A 23,935-nucleotide genomic window follows, 5' to 3' on the forward strand; every position below is an offset into this window, starting at 1 on the left:
AGACAAAGACGACAAGGAAATAGAACTTAATACGCTTACTGTTACTGGCGAGCCACTCGTTCAGGTCGATCTCGGGTGGCAGCACCACCAGCTCCTTCAGGTCGAAGTCGACGACCCTTACTTTGGTGTAGTCTGGTTCTACGTACGGCTTCTTCTCCTCTGTGGGTGGCTTCTTTCCATTTGGCTTCGTTTTAGACTTCCTGTAAAGACAGGCATATAGATCAGTAGTGTCCCTACGAGCGAGTTCACTTTGCCGTACTTTCTTATTTTTTTTTTTGGTTGTGTCTTTCCATTGCATTTTTTTATTTTTTGTCTTTGCATTTCATTTGATTTCATGTTAAAAGTCTTATTAATGGTTTAAAAGAGAAGTATCCATGGCAACAAGTTTCCTTTTCCATCTATGGTCTCCTGTACCCCAAATTTGCCCTATTTCTGGGGCAGGATTACTGTAGTTATACAAAAAAAAAAAATCTACAAATTGCACAAATATTTTATGGATATTTTAGGAAACAGAAGCAGGTTCATTAGAAAATATCGAGAGCAGATGCAGGGACAGGTGGGATTGGTCAGAAATTGGGTGAACGTGGGCGTATATGGGGTGTGAGCAAAATAAAATAAAAAAAAATAATCAAAAACACCCACAAAATAAACCTAGTTCCGTGAACATATCTGCCTAATACCGTTTCAGATTTGTCACTTATCTTATCTATATATATATCATTGTGTACAATGATTAGCTTCTTAACAGGGAGAAAACGAGAAACAAGAGACGTGGATAAGGACAAGATCTACATTAGATTTGGTGTCCTGTCCTTGTAGGCTACATTTTTACCTTTCAATCTTTTTTTATTTTAAATGAAATAATGCTAGTGCTGAATATTAGGGACAATCTATATTAAACTCTACAAATTGAATTACTTGTTCCAATACATTATCATTTCCCAAAATTATATGTTGTTTTAAAGCACTTTAAAATAAAAATCTCACTTTTTCCAGATTTGCACAAACTCCCAGTAGCCGAATGAGCTACGCAGACTGAGCAGTATGCATACTTGCTAACACTCTTAACCTCGGCTTGTAATTAACCGATGAGGTCCCCAGACACGCCGGCTTTTCCTGCCTGAGCTATTTTTAGTGCTGGAAGGTCATATTACAAGCAGACCTCCACCCAACTCCCTCCACCACACCCAATGTCGAATATCAAACTCTTCTCTTAAGCCCCGCACAGAAGTGGAGGCCAGAAAGGGGGTCGATGGTTTCAGGGGGGCTTGTGGCGTCAACCCTACGTCATGGTACAATCTGTCAAAGCCACAGACAAGCAGATTGTGTGGAACACAAGCGGGTACTTTGCCTTTTACCTCATTCCCTATTTTTAAACATTTGCGGTTGCACAATTTCTTTTCGCCAGAGAATCGGGCTTAAGTATTTTAATTACTACATTTCTAGGTTTATTGTGCAACATAAAAATAACACTGTTGCAATTAAACACAAGGAATATATATAGGAACGCCGATATATCTAGCATACAGCAGCCCGAAACTGTTCTGAAACTGTTCTGAAAGTATTTCATAGCAAATTCTCTGATAGATCCAAATTTTTAGACTAAATGTGATGCTACAGTGTAATTCCAGACATTAACAGTCTTCTCTTATAAGTGCATCAACGAATCTGAGGTAAAAGTTGATGTTCCTTATGTTCTGAATCGCTAGCACAATATACACTGCTTTGTTTATTGGTTCTCAACTGGCAGGCAGGTTAACATTCGATGCTAAGTGTAATTAAAGTGTAACTCTAGTCAATTAACAGTTATTTCTTATTAATTTCGCAACATGTCTAAGAGTAATGTCACAATTACTGATGCTTCTGTTTGGTTTGCACAGTCATGACACTTTTATGTTGCCCATATTAAAAGATATAACAGTTGGGTGCTTGCTGGCTAAACCTTGTTCACGTTTCTAAGTTGCCTAGCGACAACGTTCTCAAAGCTCAAGTTTACCTTGACAATAGTGAATATGACAGCAAAAATCAAACATCCAGAGTGGTTAAACATTATATTCTGTGTTTTGATCATTTACAAAATTTTCTCAAGACAAGCTCCAAAACATGTATCATTCAATATACCGGATTGGTGGAAGTTACCATATGGGTCATGAGGGGTTCTAGTACTGGATTAGTAGCCAATTGTGGTAAAGAGAATTGGATTCAAACTAGAATTTACAATATAGCCATGCGGTTTCAAAACAGCACATCTGTAGTATTAGGTTTATAGTAGGGGATGTGGTACCTTAGTGGTTAAGGTGTTGGACTACTGATTAGATGGTTGTGAGTTTGAATCCCAGATCAACCAAGCTGCCAAAGCTGGGCCTTTGAGCAAGACCCTTAACCCTCAATTACACAGTTGTATAAAATGAGATCAAAATGTATGCGAAATGCCAGAAATGCAAATAGTCAAATTAATATTCCGAACTGAAGATAGAAAAGCTTTTCCTGTCTGTTTATAAGGGAAGGAACCAGACTATAAACTATACATAGAATTGGATTAAAGGAGCTCTAAATTCTTTAGACTACTTCTTCTTGGCAATAAACTCCAAACTTAATGACACTTAAACCCAAATTGTGGTTTTGACACCTTTACAATTCCGTTTCTGCACACAAATAAGCCATTACTGTGGTTAATTATGTACTAAGACAGGTGAGTTTACCAATAAAACCAATTTCTCTAGAAAGCAATTTGAGAAGCGTCAGTGTTGACAGGCGATCATTGTAACAGCATCTGTCACGATTACTTCTGTGCTCTTGTCTAGCTCAACTAAAGAGCGTTTCACTGATTCAATGACCCTTTTAGTGCGAAAGAGAAAAACTTGATTTTCTGCCATATTGGCCTCAAGTCGCTGGCTTCTATATTGCGATTGATTGGCCAATAACAGCAGAGCTACTGTATAAAACTGTGTACGTGTGTGCAGGCAGTGTGCCCCATGCTCTTTAAGCAGCTGTTCCCATGTTATCCTGCTTGGCCTCTGGTCTACACATACAGCATGGCCTTGTTGTTTTTAGGCTGTATGGGCTGTCTCTCTCACACACACACACACACACACACACACACACACACACACACACACACACACACACACACACACACACGCCTAAGGCACAAGAGCCTCTTTTCCACCCTGGGCACTAACCACCCGCTGTCCACAAGCGATCCAAACACCATCTGCACAAACTGAAGAGAGCTACGCATTTGCAGTTTGCTAAATTCTCCTTTGCTGCTAAAACAGTACAACCAAATATTCAGCATTCCCAATTTCCTTGGTTGGCCTTGATTGTAGGATTAAACACTGAAAATGTGGTTAGTTTTGTGTAAATACAGTATAATTCTAGTTTTTTAACAGTTTTTTTTTATAGTAGTATCTCAGCACATCTCAGGAAAATTCCTGATATTCCGGATAGTTTAAATAGGTAACATGGTTTAAATTAGCATGTGTACATTTTAAAACTTGAGTTGAGTTAGCATCCAGTGCTAAGTGCGAATAACAGTGCAAATGTCATCGTTAACAGTTTTTTCTTAGTGGTTTCTGATCACATCTGAGGGACATTTTTGGTATTCTGGATCGTTTGTATGAGTAATACAACTTAAATTACCTTGTGTACAGTTTAAACCTGGAGATGGATTAGCATTCGATGCAAATAAGTGTAAATAGAGTAGTAAGTGTAAATAACCCTTATTACAGGGTTATTAACAGTATAAATAGTGTATAAGTCTTTTTATAAAGTCATTAACATTTTTTGTTGTTTCTCAACACATCTGGTGGAAATGTAGATAGAGTAGGGTTAGCATTTGGTGCTAAGTGTCATCGACTGTCTTTTCCTTTTTATTTGCTTTATAAAAACATAAGAGGAAAAAGCTTATGTTCCTGATGTTTTGAAGCAATAGCACAAATAAAAACTGGACAGTTAATGAAACTGTAATTACAGTATAAGTCTAGTCATGAAAAGTCATCCATTTTGTTTTCATACTTTAACTCATCTGAAGCTGATATTGATTCCTGCATTTTGTTTAGAGTTTTAAAATCTGGTGTCTGTTAGCATTCTATGCTACATGTAAATATAGTGTAATTCCAGTCAGTAATTGTGTTTTCTTCATGATTTTTTTTTACACTGCCAGAAATGAAAATAGAAAATACTAAACCTAAAATACTAACAATATAGAATCATAAATCAAGAAACTGTCATCTTTATAACAATTACCATGATATTGTGCTGTCTCTTTTTATTGGGATACAAGAAAAGAGGATAAAATAAAAAGACCCACTTGGGGAAAGGAAAAGTAGTTTTTTTTTTTAAGTTGAAGTTATTGACATTTTACTACTTCAGATGTATACGTTTTCTGTCTTAACCCCACTCACAAACTACTTTCTTGCAGACCAACAGCCACTCGGTCTCATGTGGTCTCAACAACAGTCTTGGTTTTGTTTCATTTGCTTATTTAGATGTAAATAGCTGGCAGACCCCAGATCTCAGAAGAGTTAGAATCCAACATAGCTACAAATTAGAAGACATTTTAAGAGAAAATCACCCCCTCCTTCATTAAAGAATTAGTAGTTTTAGAAAAGGTTGTGTGAGGACAACTGGGACGAGCAGCCTTGCAGAAGCTGACTTTAATTTACAGAATCTGTCTTTTTTAAGGGTTGTTTTTTTTGGCCTCCATGAAGGATCACTCTGTTCGAAAACAAAGCTGCAACCCCCTACGGTGCATTTTTGTGCTTGTTGCTCTCCCTTTTCTGCTCATTCAGACAAACAGTTTCTGGTTCCTGGAAAAATGTAGCACTCAAGCCAAGAACAGGCCACTGATCCTGGTCTTTAAAAAAAAAAAAAAAAAAAAAAAAAAAACCAAGCCAAGCCTGGAAAAGCACAGAGATTTAGCCTGTCGGCTAAGAGTGTCGTTTTTCAAGCTTTGCATTGTTATCTTCGACGATGAAACAATGAGAATCAGAAGCCAGCAGAACTTTAGAACAAAAGTCAAGGACAAGCTTTTGATCCATTACACAGAAAAAAAAAAAAGAAGGTTGCAAGATCCACCATATAAATGCAAGAAAACCACACTGGATTTGAAGAGGATGTTCACAGTGAACTAAGTTAGAATTCTCTAAGTGTTGGGAGGAAGAAGCAGGTGACAGATAAAGGCACAGCTGGTAGGTCACTAAAGGGAAAAATGCTGCTCCATGCCAAGCACATGGGCATGCTGGAAAACATGAGGACTGCAAAGGACAGACTCTTTCAGATGGGTGTACAAGGTAGAGACAAACAAATTACACAACCTAGTCCAAAAAAACATTTGCCAACTAGACAGCCACTGCACAAACCCAAAAATGGAAAACAACTTGAAACAGGATCACTTATTCATTCGGGGGTGGTTGAGGGATTTTGGGACTCCTTCCACTACTTTCTAGGAAACACCACAATTATAAACATACACGTTTTCCTGTACTCATCTGACTCATCTGATGCAAAGTGACTTCAGAACAGCCTACACGATCGAGGGTTGCTAGAAGCTTCTTTGTATAGTTAACTCACACACAGTACTCCACTTGGAAAGTGGGGGGGAAATGGTTGCTTGACTGGGTCTTTAGATTGTTAAGAAAAGTTACTAAGCTACTAAAAAGGACTCCACTTGTAAAATTCTTTCAAGAGTGGAAAAAGGGGTGCTTAAGGGATTTTAGATAGTTTAAGGCACTAAGGGGATAAAGATGTTCTACCTATAACTACCTCAGAAAAAGAAACACTTTGGTGTAAGTGTTTGAGAGTTTGCCCAAGTGAACATGTCAATTAGTGCCAGCATACTGTGAAGCAATGAAAGGTAAAGGGAATTCTTTACTCAAGGCAGTCCAAAAGTGTTCCTTTGGCAGTCCTGGGACTTAAACTCTCAAGTTTGTATTCCTTAATGTATTATCTGATGCTGTATTATCCATCATTTAATATGAACTAAAAAAAAAAACAATCTGCTATGAGAATGGGAATCAGGATGATCATGCAATTTGTTCATTAACTACAAAGCAGTTAACCAGTTAACCGGTATTAATAAATCTATTCATGCTTCATCGCACTAATGGTAAGAAGAAAGCACAAGATATTTTAGTAAAGCTCACGCATGAATAACTTGCCTGATACAAGAGATATCTATAGCACAGAGAAGAAGTTACATCCAAATAGAGAAGAACTGCTTGCTAAATATCATAACCTGGTTCACGTACGGCCTCGGCGCTTCCCTGTGTTCGCACTATGCTGTGCAAAAGTTGCCTGCATTCCTGCGAGATTAAGAATGGCTTTCGCAGGCACGTTCAGTCCTGTGCCTTCACCATCGTAGGAGCTCCTAGATCTCTCTACTCATTTCCTAAACTTTAGGGTGGAACTTCAAAGCTTAAGGGGGGAAAAAAAAGAACAAAAAAAAAAAGAACAAAAACAGAGACTTGTGGAGATAAAACTTAATGTTGATTCATATCTTCAGTAAGAATCAAGTAGCTTCAAAAAAAAAAAAAGAAAAAAAAAGAAAAAAAAAAACAAATACACAACAAATCTTGGATTTTTGTTATCCTACAAGGTCAAAGGAACCGCACTGATATTCACTGATTCAGGAAATTGGTAACAACGTAGTAGTGACGAGATTTATAAGTAGTAATGAGGCGTACTTTTCCATACCCTTTAAAATGACCAAGGCTGAATGTGTACCAAATACATTCAATTTCGATCCAGTTTTCATCCCTCCGAGTCAAAAATTATACCCAAGACTGTTTTTAGAATCCCTTAATCATAGCCCCTCATTCATATCGCTATTTTTCATGTTTCCTCTAGTTAAAAGTTCCTAAAGCCCATTTAACCACAGTTTCAGATGCCTGTGGGCTCAGCTCATGCAGGACGGCTTTCTACTGCCTGACCTGGCCACGTTCAGCACCATTTATGGGTAATCATTGAAATAGTGGGTGGAGGACAGAAAACAGAATGACTCCTGGCACTGGGGAAGTTTTCTTTTCCTTAAAATAAAACCACAATCAAAGCTGGAAGGGGTTTTGGGAAGCAGAATGCAGCATTGAACGATCTACTTAATAGTGCTGTTTCCTTAGACAAAAAAAGTTAAAAGACGATGAGGAATCGAGGCAGCTTGAAGGGCTGGGATCTGGAATACACAGCGGGATTGTCTGCCCGTAGCTTGGAGAAGGTCCTCTATGAGAAAAGCTGCAAGCCTTTCATGGAAGTAAAGAGAGATACTAGAGAGAAGGAGAATGGACGAAGGTGATGGGAATGTAGGGGCTATTCTGGTCTCTATGCTGAGTCTCGTGGCTGCATTTGTACAGAAAGATGAGCATGTTGATCATAAAGCAAATGCTGATCACATGATAGGACTGCTGTTATGCCAGGGCAGTGAGTGCAATAGTAGCCCTTTAGTTTTCCTCTAAGAAAGGATATGACTAACAATTCAATACCTTTATAAACAAATATATATAGTATGTATTGCTCATTTCTTGCAAAATGTTTGTTACTGAATCATGTACTCTGGTATATAATCATACTTTCTCTAAACTAGAAGAAATATGTGCCAGACGTGCTGAGAAACATTCTTCAGGCCTTAGCTGACGTCAAGAGCCGTGATAAAAAGCATTCCTTCCTTTATTGATGCATTATGTAACCTACAAAAAAAACAACAAAATGACCGTACAAGACAGCGGGTCCACCAATAAGGAGAAGTATGCTAGCCCCCGAGAAGGCCGTACTGTTATTAATAGTTATCAACACTGTGTTCTGAAAGCAATACAGTTTGCACACTAATCTAAATTTTTTTGCCTTTGCCAGAATGTTAACTATTTCAATAATCTTAAAAAAAAAAAAAAAAAAAAAAAAAAAAGCCTCCACACTGACTGACCTTCATCTTTCAAAAAACGGCCAACATGGGAAAAACGGGCAAGGCGTTTAATTAAAGCCCATCGTGTCCGTATGAAATGTGACTGTTTATGACCTGTTTATAACTGTTTATGACATAAAATGATTGTAAATACGCATATGTAGATAAGGGATGTGGTATCCTAGTGGTTAAGTCGTTGGGATACCAATCGGAAGGTTGTGAGTTCGAATCCTATTTCCACCAAGCTGCCACTGCTGGGCCCCTGAGCAAGGCCCTTAACCATCAATTGCTCAGTTGTATAAAAATGAGATAAAAATGTAAGTCGCTCTTGATAAGGGAGTCTGCTAAATGCTGTAAATGTAAATGTAAATATGCAAAAATACAGTCATAATATAATACAATATAATGGACTTGCCAAAACAAAAGTGAACGTGATTCAGCCGCCAATCAGAAGATGTCCAAACAAACCTGGTCTTCTAACAATATGCAGAAACGAGAAATCCATCAGAGGTGCTTCAGCTGTAGTCATTACTCAGTGTGTCGTTTAGTGGCTCTGACTCCAGTGTGGCTGCCATGAGCACTCCGGGGCCTTCAAACCGCCATTTAAAATCCCATTATAGAAGCACCAAATCAAGCCTTTCTCCGAAAAGCCGCAATGTGTGGGAACGCTTCGCCTACAGCACTGCTAGTACTGTTATTTAGGAAAATAACAGGGGAAAAATAGAAAAGCATGACACAGAGTACCTTTAACAAAATGTTTGGTATATTGCTGAGACATGCTACATTATATTGTGTGGTTATTATCCTTATTATGTACCACAAAAATGCCTTTAGATTTAAGTGAGTAATAATGGTATAACTGGTAATAATTTGGACTTTAAAATAAGCTGGGATAACAAAGTCAACATACGAATCAGCCAAGATAAAGGGAAAAAAAAAGAGCAGCGCTGGAAACATGCTGCAGTATTCAGCAACAGGTACAGAGCAAAGGAGTCGAGTCAGAACATCAAGTGTTCGTCTCATTGAATCTGTATTTTACATGGTTAAAGATCACACTTTCCACTCCGTATCATCTTTTAGTCATTGGAATTGCTGCACAATCAGTAAGTTTGTACTCAAATAGGGATGCAGAATGGTTTTCTATTTGATTAGTGGAAACTTGATCCTCTTGGCATCAGGAATATATTTTAGAAAGTTGTGTAATGGTGGTAAAAAAAAATGAATGAATGAATGAATGAATGAATGAATAAATAAATACTAAAATAAATATTTGATAAGTTAAATCATTTAAATCATTTAATTTTCAGTGACTGTACGTTTCTTTACATCTCTTTTTTTGTATCTCTATTTTTCACTTTCAGTTCCAGAAAATGGGAATTCAACTACACAATCATATGGTACAGTTTTTTTTTTTCTCCCCAATCAAAAATCCTTAACCCATAATATGATTGTAATATAATCAGAGCAGTATATAATATTTTACCAAAACATGATAAAATACACTTTGTGTACATTTTAATACATTTCAAGATATATGACTGTTTCACTGCTGTCTCTCAACATTAAGCCGAACTACAAATTTGTAGAAAAAAAAAAAACAAAAAAAAAACTAAAAACAAAAACGTGTTGTTAATCAATGAATTAAAAAAATGTCACTTTTTGTGAGGTGTAAAAGAAATAAAACACTTTGTTTGTGCTGAATCAAAGCTCCAATCTGTTTTCTTCCTTATTTTCTATATTTACACAATATTATTTATTACATAGTAGTCCACGCTTTATTCTACTCTATTTGTCATCGGAAAGTCTTCCATCTTTGTCTTCTAGCTAGTTTTTTATTCGAAAAAACATGACATTATAGCGATTTGCTGAGTTTTGCTACTTTCACCCAAAATAATTGTCCTCCAGTGCAAAATGTGGTAAATCTATTAAATAGATAAAACTGTAATAGCGTATACATACAGTATACATACAGTACACACACACACATATATATATATATAAACTGACATTAATGTTAAGACTTTTTTGCTTTAAACCACAAAAGTGTGAGTTAATCAACGCACTATGACATTTTTCATGCACTGACAGGACTTCAGCTGGTTAACACAATCAGAAACACACAAGATGGAGCAAGTCTGTTTCCTAAAAGCCCAGAGAAATCCTCAGGGTAATTCCAAGACAGGGCAGATGTGTTTAAACAAGAAGATATGTACACAGATCAAGTGCACAGATAAAATACACCTTTGGCTTTAAATGCAACTTTATGGAAACAAACAAAAATAATAATTAGGCTGCTCAATAATAATAATAATAATAATAATAATAATAATAATAATAATAATAATAATAATGAAACTTATCTACAGAAATACACAGAAGTTTAGATTACTGGACTATAAACACGGTGAAGTTGTCAAAGCCATGCAAGCCAGACATGAATTAGAGACCATGTAACATGCAACATAAAACTTTTCCCCTGTATAATGAGCCACAAAGCACAAATGTAAACATTCACCTCAGGACTTTGCCCACAGCCTGTAGGACCATTTTACAGCTTAATCCGTTTTTAGACCGCTGAGAGAGCGTGCTGTCCCCGGATATGGTGTGATCTCCGACCATTGCAGACAAACTCCAGCTGTTAGATTTTATGCTGTTTGTTTATTTCCCCTTCTTGTCTTTCAGACCTCGTGTTCACACTGATAGTGCTCAGATTTGTCCTGAGACTCTGAGTGCACGCGCTGGCTGGATCTGGTGGCTAACTTTAGACCAATCAGGAGAAGGAGAGAGCGGTAGGGGGCGGAGCCAAAGCGCAACGGTCGGAATTCTCAACTAAAACATTCCAAATTGCTCCATCTGCCCTACACACGCGCACTGCTTGGAGTAGGAAATAAAGCCTTTTACACACTTCGTGTAGTGCACTAGATACTTAATACCGAGTCAATTGTTTCCACTTTAGCGTCATGAGGACAGTTACAAGATGAAACACAAAGACCTGCGTGGCTGCAGGAGTCTGAGGCAGTTACAACATTATCACTACAGTATACAAGTTACCCTGGATAATAAGGGTAATGCATACGGTTACAAAGGGTACATAACACACACACACACACACACACACACACACACACACACAGAAACAGACACACAGAAACAGACATACACACACAGAAACACACACACAGAAACAGACACACACACACACACAGAAACAGACACACACACAGAAACAGACACACAGAAACAGACATACACACAGAAACACACACACAGAAACAGACACACACACACACACACAGAAACAGACACACACACACACAGAAACAGACACACACACAGAAACAGACACACACACACACACAGAAACAGACACACACACACACAGACACACACACACAGAAACAGACACACAGAAACAGACACACACACACAGAAACAGACACACACACACAGAAACAGACACACACACACAGAAACAGACACACACACACAGAAACAGACACACACACACACACAGAAACAGACACACACACACACAGAAACAGACACACACACACACAGAAACCGACACACACACACAGAAACAGACACACAGAAACAGACACACACACACAGAAACAGACACACACACAGAAACAGACACACACACAGAAACAGACACACACACAGAAACAGACACACACACACACAGAAACAGACACACACACAGAAACAGACACACACACACAGAAACAGACACACACACACAGAAACAGACACACAAAGAAACAGACACACACAGAAACAGACACACACAGGCACACAGACACAGGCACACATATATTCATACAGACACACATACATACACACAGACACAAACACACAGACACACACATAAATACAGACACATACACATACACACATTCATGCGGACACACACAGACACACACATACAGACACGTGGACAAAGATACACGGACGGACACGAGGACGGACACACAGACATGCGGACGGACACACAGACGGACACACAGACGCGCGCACACACAGACAATTTCTACATAGAGAAATTCTACCTGATGCTTTAAAGTATAATTTAAATTATGGAGCTTTATAAAAGCATCATAGCATGAAGTCACACTAAAATATTCATTTTTGCAATTGCAACCGCACAACCTTTATTTTATCCATCTTATTAAACATCCCTCCACCCTATGACTTACTTCCCCTTTATAGCAGTTTATTTTGGTCACATATTAACTGAAAAGTTCAGGCTTAGCTCTCAACTACTTCCTGCAGGAAAATTCAGTGCTTTTTCCCCCATTCAAGGGGTCAAAGATCCAAACAGCAAGAGCGTAACATTCCCAATACACCCCCCCACCCACCCAAAGTGCACTCAGTGCAATTTTGTGTTTTGACTGTGTAGACGTGTTATCACAATGTCAATGTACAACTAACTGGAATTTCCCGACAGGCACGTCCGTACTTGATGATGAGCTCCTCCACCCTGGGGAAACAGATTCTCATCTTAACAGTCAAAGACACAAAACAAAGATCTACTGCCTTATTTGCATACCGTATTGTAAAAAGTACTTGTTGGTCTTGTATAGGCAAAGCCTTTGTTACACAAGCTGAGGCATTACTCAACTCTAACCAGAAAATAATGCTTTAAAACCGTGTTTCATTTCCGGTATTGTAGCGCAGCGGGAATAGGCATGCGTCTGCTGTCTACAAACGTTAACAACACATCCAATATTTATGCCTCCACCAAAAAGGTCAAATAAGTTCTTCCAAGGAGACGGACCTTGGAAAGTGTCCTAAGATGCTTTCTGTATACGGCTGGGAATCTCTTTTTTACATTCAGCATTTTCACTTATGACAGGAAATTTCAGCTGCTAAGTGTCATAGAAAGAGTTGCAGTTATACAGTAGAACCAAAACAAATGTCACTTATTACATTTCTTACTTTCTTACACGAAAGACGCAACCCATATAATACAATTAGAGAAAACTACGTTAACAAGTATAAACCATTCATATAAATTCAGGCATATTTTATGGACAAAATTTTGCCCCAAACTGATGCCATGTAGCAGCATTAAGATTTCCCTTCACCGAGACCAAGAGGCCCAAACCTGTTCCGGCATGACAACAAAACCACATCTATACACAGCTCAAGCTCCATAAAGACATAGTTTGCCAAGGCTGGAGTGGAAGATCTCATACCATGACTTCAACCCAATGGAACACCATCATACCCAACATCATTCCCATCTCACTAATGCCCTTGAGGATGAAAGATCACAAAACCCCACAGCCACGCTCCAACATCTAGCAGAAAGCTTTTCAGAAAGACTGGAGCCTGTTATAACAGCAATGATGGGACATCATCTGGAACAGGCGGTTCAACAAGCACATGTCAGTGTTATGGTCCACAAAATGTTGGCCATATTGTTTATTAATGAAATACACGTGGAGATAATGTGAGGAATAAAACACTTTAAAGAAGCTGTTAAAGTAACAGAATAAAAAAAAAATTAGCTGAAACGGAGCTACTGCTACAAACACCGATAACTCTTCTACATCCTCACGTTCTAAAGCAGTTTATTCCATTTACACCAAAGAACTCTGCCATCAATTCTGCCATAATGATGTGAAAGTTAGTCTGTAAAGTTCTTATTATCTGTCAATTATTATCTCTTAAAAGCCTTTATTTATTCGCTCTCTTGAAGTTAATAACACAGAAACACAAATAATGCTTGTTTTGTTACAGAAAACCTGCATCCTGAAAGTTTTTACATCCTTGACCAGTCAGAATCGAGAACTCAACAGTGGTGTGTTACAGTATAACGAACAATAAACCATGCAATCAGAATGTATAGTAGCAAAAACATGCTACATCTTTCACAGCTAAACGTCTTAGTGATAGTAATGCTACGATATAGCGAAGTTATTGAATTAAGATACCGGGAAGGCCTTTTCAACAAACAGACAATACGTTTCACCGTGTTTACCTTTGGTGAGGTTTTGTTAGCAGACGCTTAGACAAAACACTGGTGCTTATATTATGAAAAACTAAGTTACTTTACCTTTTATGAGAATGTGAGGTATTTAATCGGAAAAGCAGATAAACTTAAAAAATCTGCTATTTAATGTCCAATAAAATATCAAACGTAACTGATCGGACATGAGGATTTGAATGGTGAAGGCATTAAAAGATCCAAAACTAATAATTAATTTGGACTAATCGTTAACATTCTAAAGTGCTTTATAATCCGTAAGAAGATTTTACAGTTGATTTAAAAATTGTAGCAGGAGATTTTAGTGTTAATGCTGCATAAGAGACAGAAACCTTCCCTATGAAGAAAAGTCTTCAGGACAGAAGGGGTTTGGGTTTTTTTAGTATCTTGAGAACATGATATGCTGGGTGTTTGAGTGTTACTTAAAAATAAATAAATAAATAAAAATAAATTAGAGTGTCTTGTGACAAAACAACTCTTTATGCATGTTTGAATTATGTACTGTAACAATACCTACTGTATTCGATTCCCTATAGCTACTACTGGGAGTTGATGCACTACATACTGATTAGTCAGTATTCAGTATTTATACTAAATCCGCTATGTTTATATTATCTATGCTGCCAAATCATTAAAAAAAAAGAAAAAAAAAAAAAAAAAAAAATAAAAAAAGAAACTTTTTTTTTCACCAAAACAGCAACTGGTTGTGTTTTTTCTTATTTAACAACCTTCAAGAAGTTAACAAATTTATTCAGGTGTTGTTGAACACGTACGATTTAACCACAAGGAACAATGTTTAATATGTAGAGCATCTTTTTCCACTGTGTTATGGGAAGGCACAGTGTTCATTAGTTCCGTACTGTCGAATCTCGTTGGAATTAGCAGATCATTTGTGAATTTCTTGCCTGTGAATGCCGAGAATGAAGACAGACTACTCCTTTAGTGTACAGCTATAACGGAAGTGATAACAGGAGTTTGCTTTTCTTCTGTACATTTCATGTATCTATAAATGGGAAAAAAGTATGATATGGTGCTATTTAATAACAAAAATAAATAAATAAATAAATAAAAAAATAACCAAAATTACATAACCAAATTTGGAAAATAACCAAATTACACAATGAGTAACATCTGGGTGTTGGAAAACAATATGGGTGGTAACATTAACCCACGCATATTAAAATATGACATCAATCCATATCCTAGTGTTTACATGAAGGTATAAAAGTGAATAATTATGCTGTGTAAACCCCCTCATGCACAACAAACACAGCACATCCTCGTGTGTTAATCACTCTCCAATGCTATTCTGGTCAGTCTGAAATCTAACTATAGGCTGCAATGGCCATGAGCTATAAATATCCCTGAATAAGCCAGTTAAATATTTCCATACTTTGAAAATAAGAAGTTAAGGAAGTGGTCGAGTTTGAAGAAATGCACCGTCTGTCTATTTTACACGTCTCACTCGGAGGAGCATGACATCAGTGCGGCTGTCTGGTTACGCTCGTCATCTTAAAACCAGACGAATTCGAAATAATCTTGAATCATCCCCACGTTGTGCACAGCTGGCTCTTAAAAAACTGCCTTAACGGTGATGTCAGAACAGACCTCTGCATTCTGCGAGTCTAGATTAGGGCTGACCTTCTAATTTACTCCTTACTTCTTTTTTCCACAACCGCCTTAAAATCTGAAGCAGAAGAAGACACGGAAAGACTTGTGTGCAGGGAAGAAAAAATAAAAAATGGAAGGCATCCAATTCTGGTCAGAAAGGTTAAACAGCCCTGTGTTTGTTGAGGGTGCGAGAACAGGGCCTGCTGAGGAGACCGAGGCAGAACAGAGGCCTCTTTCACTGCAGTTTCAGGTAAAAAGAAAATAATGAGCCAGCCTACGAAAGCGGTGACGAAGGACGGAGGGCGTTGTGTGTTTTCTTTGCAAGCAGAATTCTTTCTAGCACGTCTAGCACTTCATTCTTTCCAAAAATACTCACTGCTAAATATCCTGCCTCTAAAAAAAAAAAAAACCCCAAAACTCCAAAACCGCAGCAGCTGTCGGAATTAGATACAGGCTTACAGCAGGCTGAATTAGATACACTCTGACAGAGACATCTGCAAATGTTTTGAAAAAACAAAAAAGAGCACGACGAGACTAAGAATAAAACAGTCAAAAGGACACGTGACGTATACACACACCATGATGTACAATAGTGAGCATTTATTATCTTATTATCTCTATTACATCCAGGCTCTAGTCCAGAGTAGCTGTCTGTGAAGGCAGCATTTATGCTCCTGAACCTGCCATCCAGAGATCAGGAGATGTGTCTAAATCTGAAATCCCAACCAGACTTTTGAACCAAATGCAGCAGATGGTTGCACCAGTAGACCGTAAGCTCTATCATACTCTAGTTCACAAATAGTTTGAGTACAAAAAAAAGAGTTTGCAGTTTGTAGCTGCTTCCTTGTTTTTCGTTCGCTGCTGCTAAAATGGCATGAGGACCGCTGTATTGCAAAACATAATCTATTAGGATTTTGTTGAAATGACCCAAGAGATATTGAGAAAGACTAACCGCTTCCCTGAGTCTTGATCAATGATGAAGTATTTCCTGTTTGCATCAGATGTTTGCGTTTCTGATTGGCTGAAGTATGTGACACTGTGAGCATAGGCATTAGAGTAATAGAGAAATTAATGTTGTCTTTGATGCTATCCATAAATCATTTACTCTGGAGAGATAAAAAAATAAAATTGTTTTCCTTTCTGAACTGTGTACACTGAGCACCCAAGACATACAGAGATCTGAAGATACTCAAGCTACTGACATTTTGGTTTTTAGTCCACATATACCCACGCTGTACTTTGCACACCGAGTACCTGTGAAAAAGCGAGCTGAGAATATGCCGAGACTGCTCCTGAGCGCTCTCGTCACAGGCTGGATCGCTGTTTGCCTCTGCCATGTTGTTATTCTCGACGCATAACTCGAATTAAAGTTTGAGATGCGGGTTCCTCGCCATACTTCTCCAACAGTCTGTCGACAGACGTGCTCTAATTTGCACAATAAAAACTAACAAATGCTCTGGAAGTAAAAGAGTTTAGCTAGATCTGTTTTGCATGGATAAGTCTCTTATTTGCTGATAAGGAGGTCTGGAAGTTACTGATTAGTCAACTGTCACCTTGGAGCATCCAGGGTGGGACACAACTGCTTTAAGCTGCAACCCCTTTCTAAAATTTGCTATAAAACGGTGATACTAGCATAGATGGTGGTATTATTGAGGACGAAGACGACCCTTAAGTGAAACTAGCCCAAGATGTAAAAAAGCCAAGGTTTGAAAAATCTAATTTTGGACAATATTAAAGTGTGCAAGTCAATTATAAAGATGAATATGCAAGTAGTTTATTTAATGTCAAATGAGATATTAAGTCACTGTCTCTTGTTACCATGCAGTGACCTTCAGAGAAACGTTCACAGATAACTTTGAGCAATAAGGAACCGGACACACAGACTTGGCAGGATAAATGTAGTGTAGTATTGGGTTTGGATTTGTTACATTTAAACACTTTTACTGATTAGTGAAAAAAAATAGGTTTAAATGCAATTGTGAGGTCTGTTTTTGGCATGCAAGGTTTTCACTCGTACGTAAATGTCTCGCATATAAAAGTCAAATGACATGACATTGGGGCACAGAAACCTTTATCTCCTCCACATATACATTACAAACATTGGAATTCTTTTCTTCGCATATCCCAGCTGAGGAGGTTGGGATCACAGTGCAGGGGCAGCTATGATATTGTGCCCCTGGAGCAGGGAGGGTTAAGGGCCTTGCCCAATTGCCCAACGGTGGCAGTTTGGCAGTGCTGTTGCTTGATCCCCAACCTTCCAATCAACAACCTAGAACCTTAACCACTTGAGCCACTACTGCCCCCAAATATAGAAAAAGAGGTCCCTTTCCAGACCCTTGAAACTGACTGTTCCTCAGTGTTGAACCTCCATCCAGACAGCAGAATCTGTCACTGTGTCCAAAAATAAATAAATAGGAATGGCTCCAAAATTATTTGTTTCCCAATTTCAGTTAATTTAGCCTATGCTAATTAGCTATGGCAAATAAAACAGATTTTTTTATAATAAAAAAATGTTATATTGACTTTTTTTAGATTAATATCATATACCGTAGATGTACCTCAAACTACACGTGTGCTCCGATATTTTTAAAAAAAAAAGTCAACTTGATGTTACATAACAATGCTAAGGGAACAATTACGGGGTTAAATGTTGGCCCTTGGAGCCAGTTGGCCACTTTTACCAAATCATGTCCCTTAATAAAAATAAATAAAAGATGAAAGCAGGAAGCTGGACTGTATTGTGCGCTCCTCAGAACCGCTTCCTCTTCTGAGACGTCTGCGTGTTCACGCATAAACCTTTCCTGTGTTTATGCACGGCCGTGATAAGGCGCCTACGTTGGCTGTGCTCTCGGTGGGAAACTGACGGCGCAAAATAATAGTGCAAAAAAAAGGGAGAAAAGTGAATTTCCTGAGAAAAGAATAGATTAGAGAAGCTGGAGTCCATGCAGTGCACCTGTGTTATTGCTCGCATATTTATTAGCAGCCAAACACCATGTGAAATAACCCCAGTGAACTGGATGACCTGATTAAAATTTATTTACAAATCTTCTAAAACATTGTATAGGTGTGTGTGCACATGATCTAAATAATAATAATATTATTATTATTATTATTATTATTATTATTATTATTATTAATAGTTTTTTTTTTTTACTTTACATTACCTTATTTAATTTGATTTCATTTGTTTAGCACTTTTAACAACAGACACTGTCTCAAAGCAGCTTTACAGAATAGAACAAAAATAGAGATTTAAAGATGTAATATTAAACTCTATATTAAAAAAAAAAAATCTATATTTATTTGTATTTTTTCCTAATGAGCAAGCCTGATGTGACTCTGACTTTCCCTCTCCTGAAGGAAAAATACCAAGAAGTTATGAGAAGTTATGAGAAAGAAACGTTGAGAGTTGAGACCCCATCATTGTTTAGGTGACACCAGAGTGTGTGATTATAAACCGTTATAAACACCGGAAAATAATGTCATTTGGAGTGTAAATGTGTCCTTTTTTTTCCACCATGTTGCTTGTTGGAATATACCTAAAATCTCCTAAAACAAATAAATATCACCCAACAAACACCTCCCAAAAACTTTAATACATTAAAAACCTCGAATCGTTACCTGCTCGGCTGTAACTGGAGATCATTTGTTGCCCAGGTGAAGACCTGAATCGTTTCAAACCTCAAACACGCTCCAGAGACAGACAAAATACCCAGGACATTTTGTCTTTGTTACCGGTTTAACATTCCACTGAGGACACTCACTAATCAGCTGAGGTCTTATCTGATGGTTATGTAACCGCTGTATCCCTAAAAGACCCTCGGCTGCGAGTCATGTTGTCACGATACCAACATTTTGATCAGACCGATAGCATGTTAATGGAAAACTACACAGTTTTAGCCTAAACTTAATCTAATGGCATATGGAGTGTATTAGTGCTAACGATAAATTGTTTCCTGTATGCGGAAAAGAGCGGAAAAGCTGTCTAATCCATAATGGTGGAAGGAAGGAAAGGAAGGAAGAAAAGGAAAGGAAGGAAAGAAAGAACGAACAGAAATTTCACATAAAGTGCAGTAAACTGTATTAAACTTAAGAGTCTTTGTCTAAAGGAACTTAATAATAATAATAATAATAATAATAATAATAATAATAATAATAAGTGACAGTTATCTTGCTATCTTTAAGGTATAACTTAGATCTTAAAAAATAATTAAACATACACAGTGCTGTGCAAAAATCTTGGCACCCAAATTTTTATTTTGCGACTTTTACGATTTCATTATGGAGTCAGTACAAAAACATATTAGACATCTAAACATTCGTTTTCCATGAACAACAACAAAAAATACTTCTACGACATTTTCTTAACATCGGTAACGAAAGCAGCTATAATTTTTTGTATAAATTTATTACAAACGTTTTAACAACAAAACATGCACAAAAAGAGTAGGGTGCCCAGACTTAGACCGCACAGCACTGTGTATATAGTATTTCTTTCTTTCTTTTTTATTAAATTTATACCTTAAATTTACAGCATGGATTAAGATTATTAGATTCTTGTCCAAAACATTATTGAAAAATACCAGGGTAAAAAAATAAAATTTAATAAAAAAAAATAAAATAAAAATAAAAAAAAAGTCTAATGCTATAGCTATTGCATAGCTGACATCCTTGAGAAAGTCCACAATGTAGCTGGTTTACGTCTACGTAAATTGATCCATCATTCAATCTAGTAATAAAATAACGTATTCAAATGAGGTTTGAGTTTAAGAAACGGAATCGTCTTAATATTTTAACGTCAACTACGTGTAATGTTTGTTTCTTAAATCTGACTGACGATGTATTCCTTTTTTTTTTCCACTGTAAGAAGCTATGAAGTAAAAGAAGAACCTCACCTAGTCAGAGAGTAGGAGCCAGTCCTTCTAAACCTCATTCCAGCAAAGAGGATTTGAATTAAATAATCCAGATTTAGTAAGCGCTCTATCTGTCTGGGGAAAGTAGAAAGGATACGGGCCACGAAAGAGACGTCTTGTTCATTTCTTGTTCACTTGTTCACAAGAACTTTTTTTTTCCTACAAGACTATTGAGATTGTAATGCAACTGGACGGAGACGATGGAGACATGCGTGCAGACAAGGAGACACACGCAATCCAATCCTATTAAGTTAATTAATCTGAGCTGATTAAAAAAAATAAAAAAAATTATTCTGAAATGTACGTCTAGTATTTCTTTATGTTAATCCCTTAAAGTGCATAACAAAATGTTTGCACTAAATGTTTACCGATATGTATTATTCTTTTGTCCTGTATCTCACACAGATGCTAAAAATAGCAGCAGCCACATTTTAACCTCTGAGCGTTCTCTCTCTCTCTCTCTCTCTCTCTCTCTCTTTATCTCTTCCTCTCTCTCTGTCTGTCTCTGTCTCTGTCTGTCTCTATCTCTCTCTGTCTCTGTCTGTCTGTCTCTGTCTGTCTGTCTGTCTGTGTCTGTCTGTCTGTGTCTGTCTGTCTCTGTCTGTCTGTCTGTCTCTGTCTGTCTCTCTCTGTCTGTCTGTCTCACACACACACACACACACACACACACACACACACACACACACACACACACACACACACACACACAGGCCAGTTTGATTTCCTTTAGCACATATTTTGCTAAAGACAGAATTGCAACCAAAATCCGTTTGCATGCACATACTGTGACTTTGTTCACTCACACTGAAGACATTATTTGCCTGAACACAGAGGCTGAGGTTTGGTTTAGAGGTGTGGCTTATGTCCACAACTCCACCCAAAAGCAGCCGGCGCTATAAAGCCAAAAACAGCAAAATTTAGCTGCGGCAGTAACTAAGCACACACTGGAGAGAAAGGCAGAGGAAGCCAGAGAGAGAGAGAGAAAGCCAGAGAGAGAGAGAGAGAGAGAGAGGGAGAGAGGGAGAGAGAGAGAGAGAGAAAGCCAGAGAGAGAGAGAGAGAGAGAGAGAGAGAGAGAGAGAGAGAAAGAGAGAGAGACAGAGAGAGAGAGAGAGAGAGCGAGAGAGACAAAGAGACAGAGAGAGACAGAGAGACAGAGAGAGAGAGAGAGAGAGAGAGAGAGAGAGATCTGAGCTGATTTATCTAAATCACACCACATCACCTGTAAACTGTAAACCCACAAGCACTGTGTAAAGATCACAGCTGTATATTTAACAGGTACGCTGCAGCAGTGTCGAATGTTTCGTCTGCTTTGAGTCCGTCTCCTATGCGACACGTTCGCCATGACACCCGATCCAAATATAGAGCTGAGCTAATGACTTCCACACCCTGTGAAACAACAGGGAGGAATCTGATTAACCACGTACGCTTCGGCTGTCATCCACGCAGAGCACAGCTTCAGTAAGAAGGAGTGGAAGAAGTCTGGTGGTGTTGGGATGATAGATGCTTTAAAACTCAACGGTCATGATGCTGTAAATTCAGTGTCTGTGTTACGTTATCCGTGATCAGTTAGAGGGGAAACAAAGTGATCTATATATAAAGAATGAAAGACAATGGAGCTGAACAGAACATTATTTATAGCCGTGTTTACTCATGAAACGTGGCATTCGGGAAAATCTGAACCGTTCGGAAAATATGGAAATAGTTCTAAACCCATGTCGATTCTGTCTGCTGTAAATTTCGAATTGATCGGCAAAACGCAGATGATTTAAATTTTCAATTTAATTGTCGATAAATTGAATATGACATTTTCATTTTTGTGTTTTTAATATTCTTATAAGTATTTACATTTCCAGCATTTGGCAGATGCCCTTATCCAGAGAAACTTACATTTTATCTCATTTTATACAACTGAGCAATTGAGGGTTAAGGGCCTTGCTCAGGGGCCCAGCAGTGGGAGCCTGGTGGATGTGAGAATCGAACTCAAACCCTTCGGATTGGTAATCCGACACCTTAACCGCTATGCTACCACATCAAAAATGCTGCGCAAAGAAAACTAAATTAAATGTAAAATTTTTGACAGACAGACAGACAGACAGGAGGAAACCTCCCGAGCCTCCAAGTGCCCCTGCCCATTGCTTCCTCGGAGTCTCACCCACTTCCTGTCTCCTGTGCTAGCCAAGATGGCAGCCAACCCATTAGACAGGAAGTGGAGGGTGCAGTTAAACACAGTGTATACCACGGCTATGATTAAAAGGATAAAAGATACAGAAAGGAGGTTTTTATATTTTTTTTTGACATGCAATATGTAGAGCATTAGCGGATAAACGGCATTAATAAAGCAATTAACGCAAATGGGAGAATATTTCTATTCATATACAGATAGGAATTCTGACAACACATGCGTCTTTGCTTAAATACTAAACTCTGGCACTCTCTAGTGGACATCCTTTAGCAGTAATGCTGCTGCTGTGACTGTTTAACGATCGAATCGGCTGTACAACACGTGAAGGTGACTTCTGGTGAACTTCTCTATCCGTGTACCACTTGGAAGCAAGACGGAGTTAAAGTACAGGATCAACAACGTTTCCCTTTTCTTTTTAATAATCTCTCTCTCTTCCTCTGTTCCCCTTCCTTCCTCACTCTTTCTCTCTCTCTATTCCTCTCTCTCTCACCCTCTCTCTCCACCTGTTGTGTCTCTTCTCCTTACCTGCCTGATTCATCCTCGTACTTCTTATCTTCTGCACTTGTGACTCACCTTCTGCATGTGGATGCATGGACACTAAATATCGAACCACCCGAAAAACAAAAACAAAAAAAAAAAACTAAAAACGAAGAAATTCCTCCTTCTACTTCTCCAAAACCCTCCAGGTTCAGGGTATGACGTCAGATCAACACCAGAAATTAACACTCCAACACTTCTTACCTTATAACGAAAGATAAAACACAATGTGGAGGATTTTACTTCTTTCTGTTTTGCACCTTGTTTGTTCGTTGGTCAAATTTTCATTGATATCGGATAGCTAAAAATCATCGTTTTCAATTTCTACGTGTCACCCATCTGCTGCTGAGCGTTGTTACCGTGGCAACATGTCTCCTGGAGACTTTGTGTCCATCGGCGTTTCACAGCTTATGTGCACCGACCTGTAATGCAGGTGCTTCCTTCCTTCCTGCTAATGAGACATGAGGCCTTGTTTAGCAGAAATAACACTGCAGCTGTATGATGTTTTCCCTTTCTTTCTCTCTCCACTTCTTTTTCTCTCTCGCTTTCTCTCTCTCCCCTCTCCCTCTTTCTTTCTCTGTTCTCTCATTATTCTCACCCTCTCTCTAATCACCGTTCTCTTGCTTCTCTGACTTGTCCATCTTTCTCTCTTCTCGCTCGCTTTCCTGCTCGCTCTCTCCTCCCTCACCCTCTCTCTACCTATCGCTCTTCTCTCTCTATCCATCCCTCATTGTTCTCTTCCTTCTCTTCCATCTTCCTCTCTTCCCTCAAACTTCTCTTCTCAGTATCTGCTCGATTTAT

General features: G+C 38.2%; 1 protein-coding gene across 3 annotated transcripts in view; it reads right to left on the bottom strand.

The window, feature by feature from the left end:
• Positions 1-23,935, bottom strand: part of mob2b (MOB kinase activator 2b) — a 42,415-nt gene that overhangs the window by 5,654 nt on the left and 12,826 nt on the right. The window contains exons 1-2 of one of the 3 annotated variants that reach the window (XM_060877439.1): positions 16,755-16,924; positions 40-200 (exon numbers count right to left, since the gene is read on the bottom strand). In XM_060877439.1, the coding sequence (XP_060733422.1) occupies positions 40-200; positions 16,755-16,837 (244 nt within the window). In that variant the 5' untranslated portion in view covers positions 16,838-16,924. Of the gene's footprint in view, positions 1-39; positions 201-10,409; positions 10,618-16,754; positions 16,925-23,935 lie in introns of those variants that run through there. The other 2 variants (XM_060877438.1, XM_060877440.1) reach the window with 2 other exon arrangements.

The sequence above is a fragment of the Tachysurus vachellii genome, chromosome 9, assembly GCF_030014155.1.
Source record: "Tachysurus vachellii isolate PV-2020 chromosome 9, HZAU_Pvac_v1, whole genome shotgun sequence".
Taxonomy (NCBI): domain Eukaryota; kingdom Metazoa; phylum Chordata; class Actinopteri; order Siluriformes; family Bagridae; genus Tachysurus; species Tachysurus vachellii.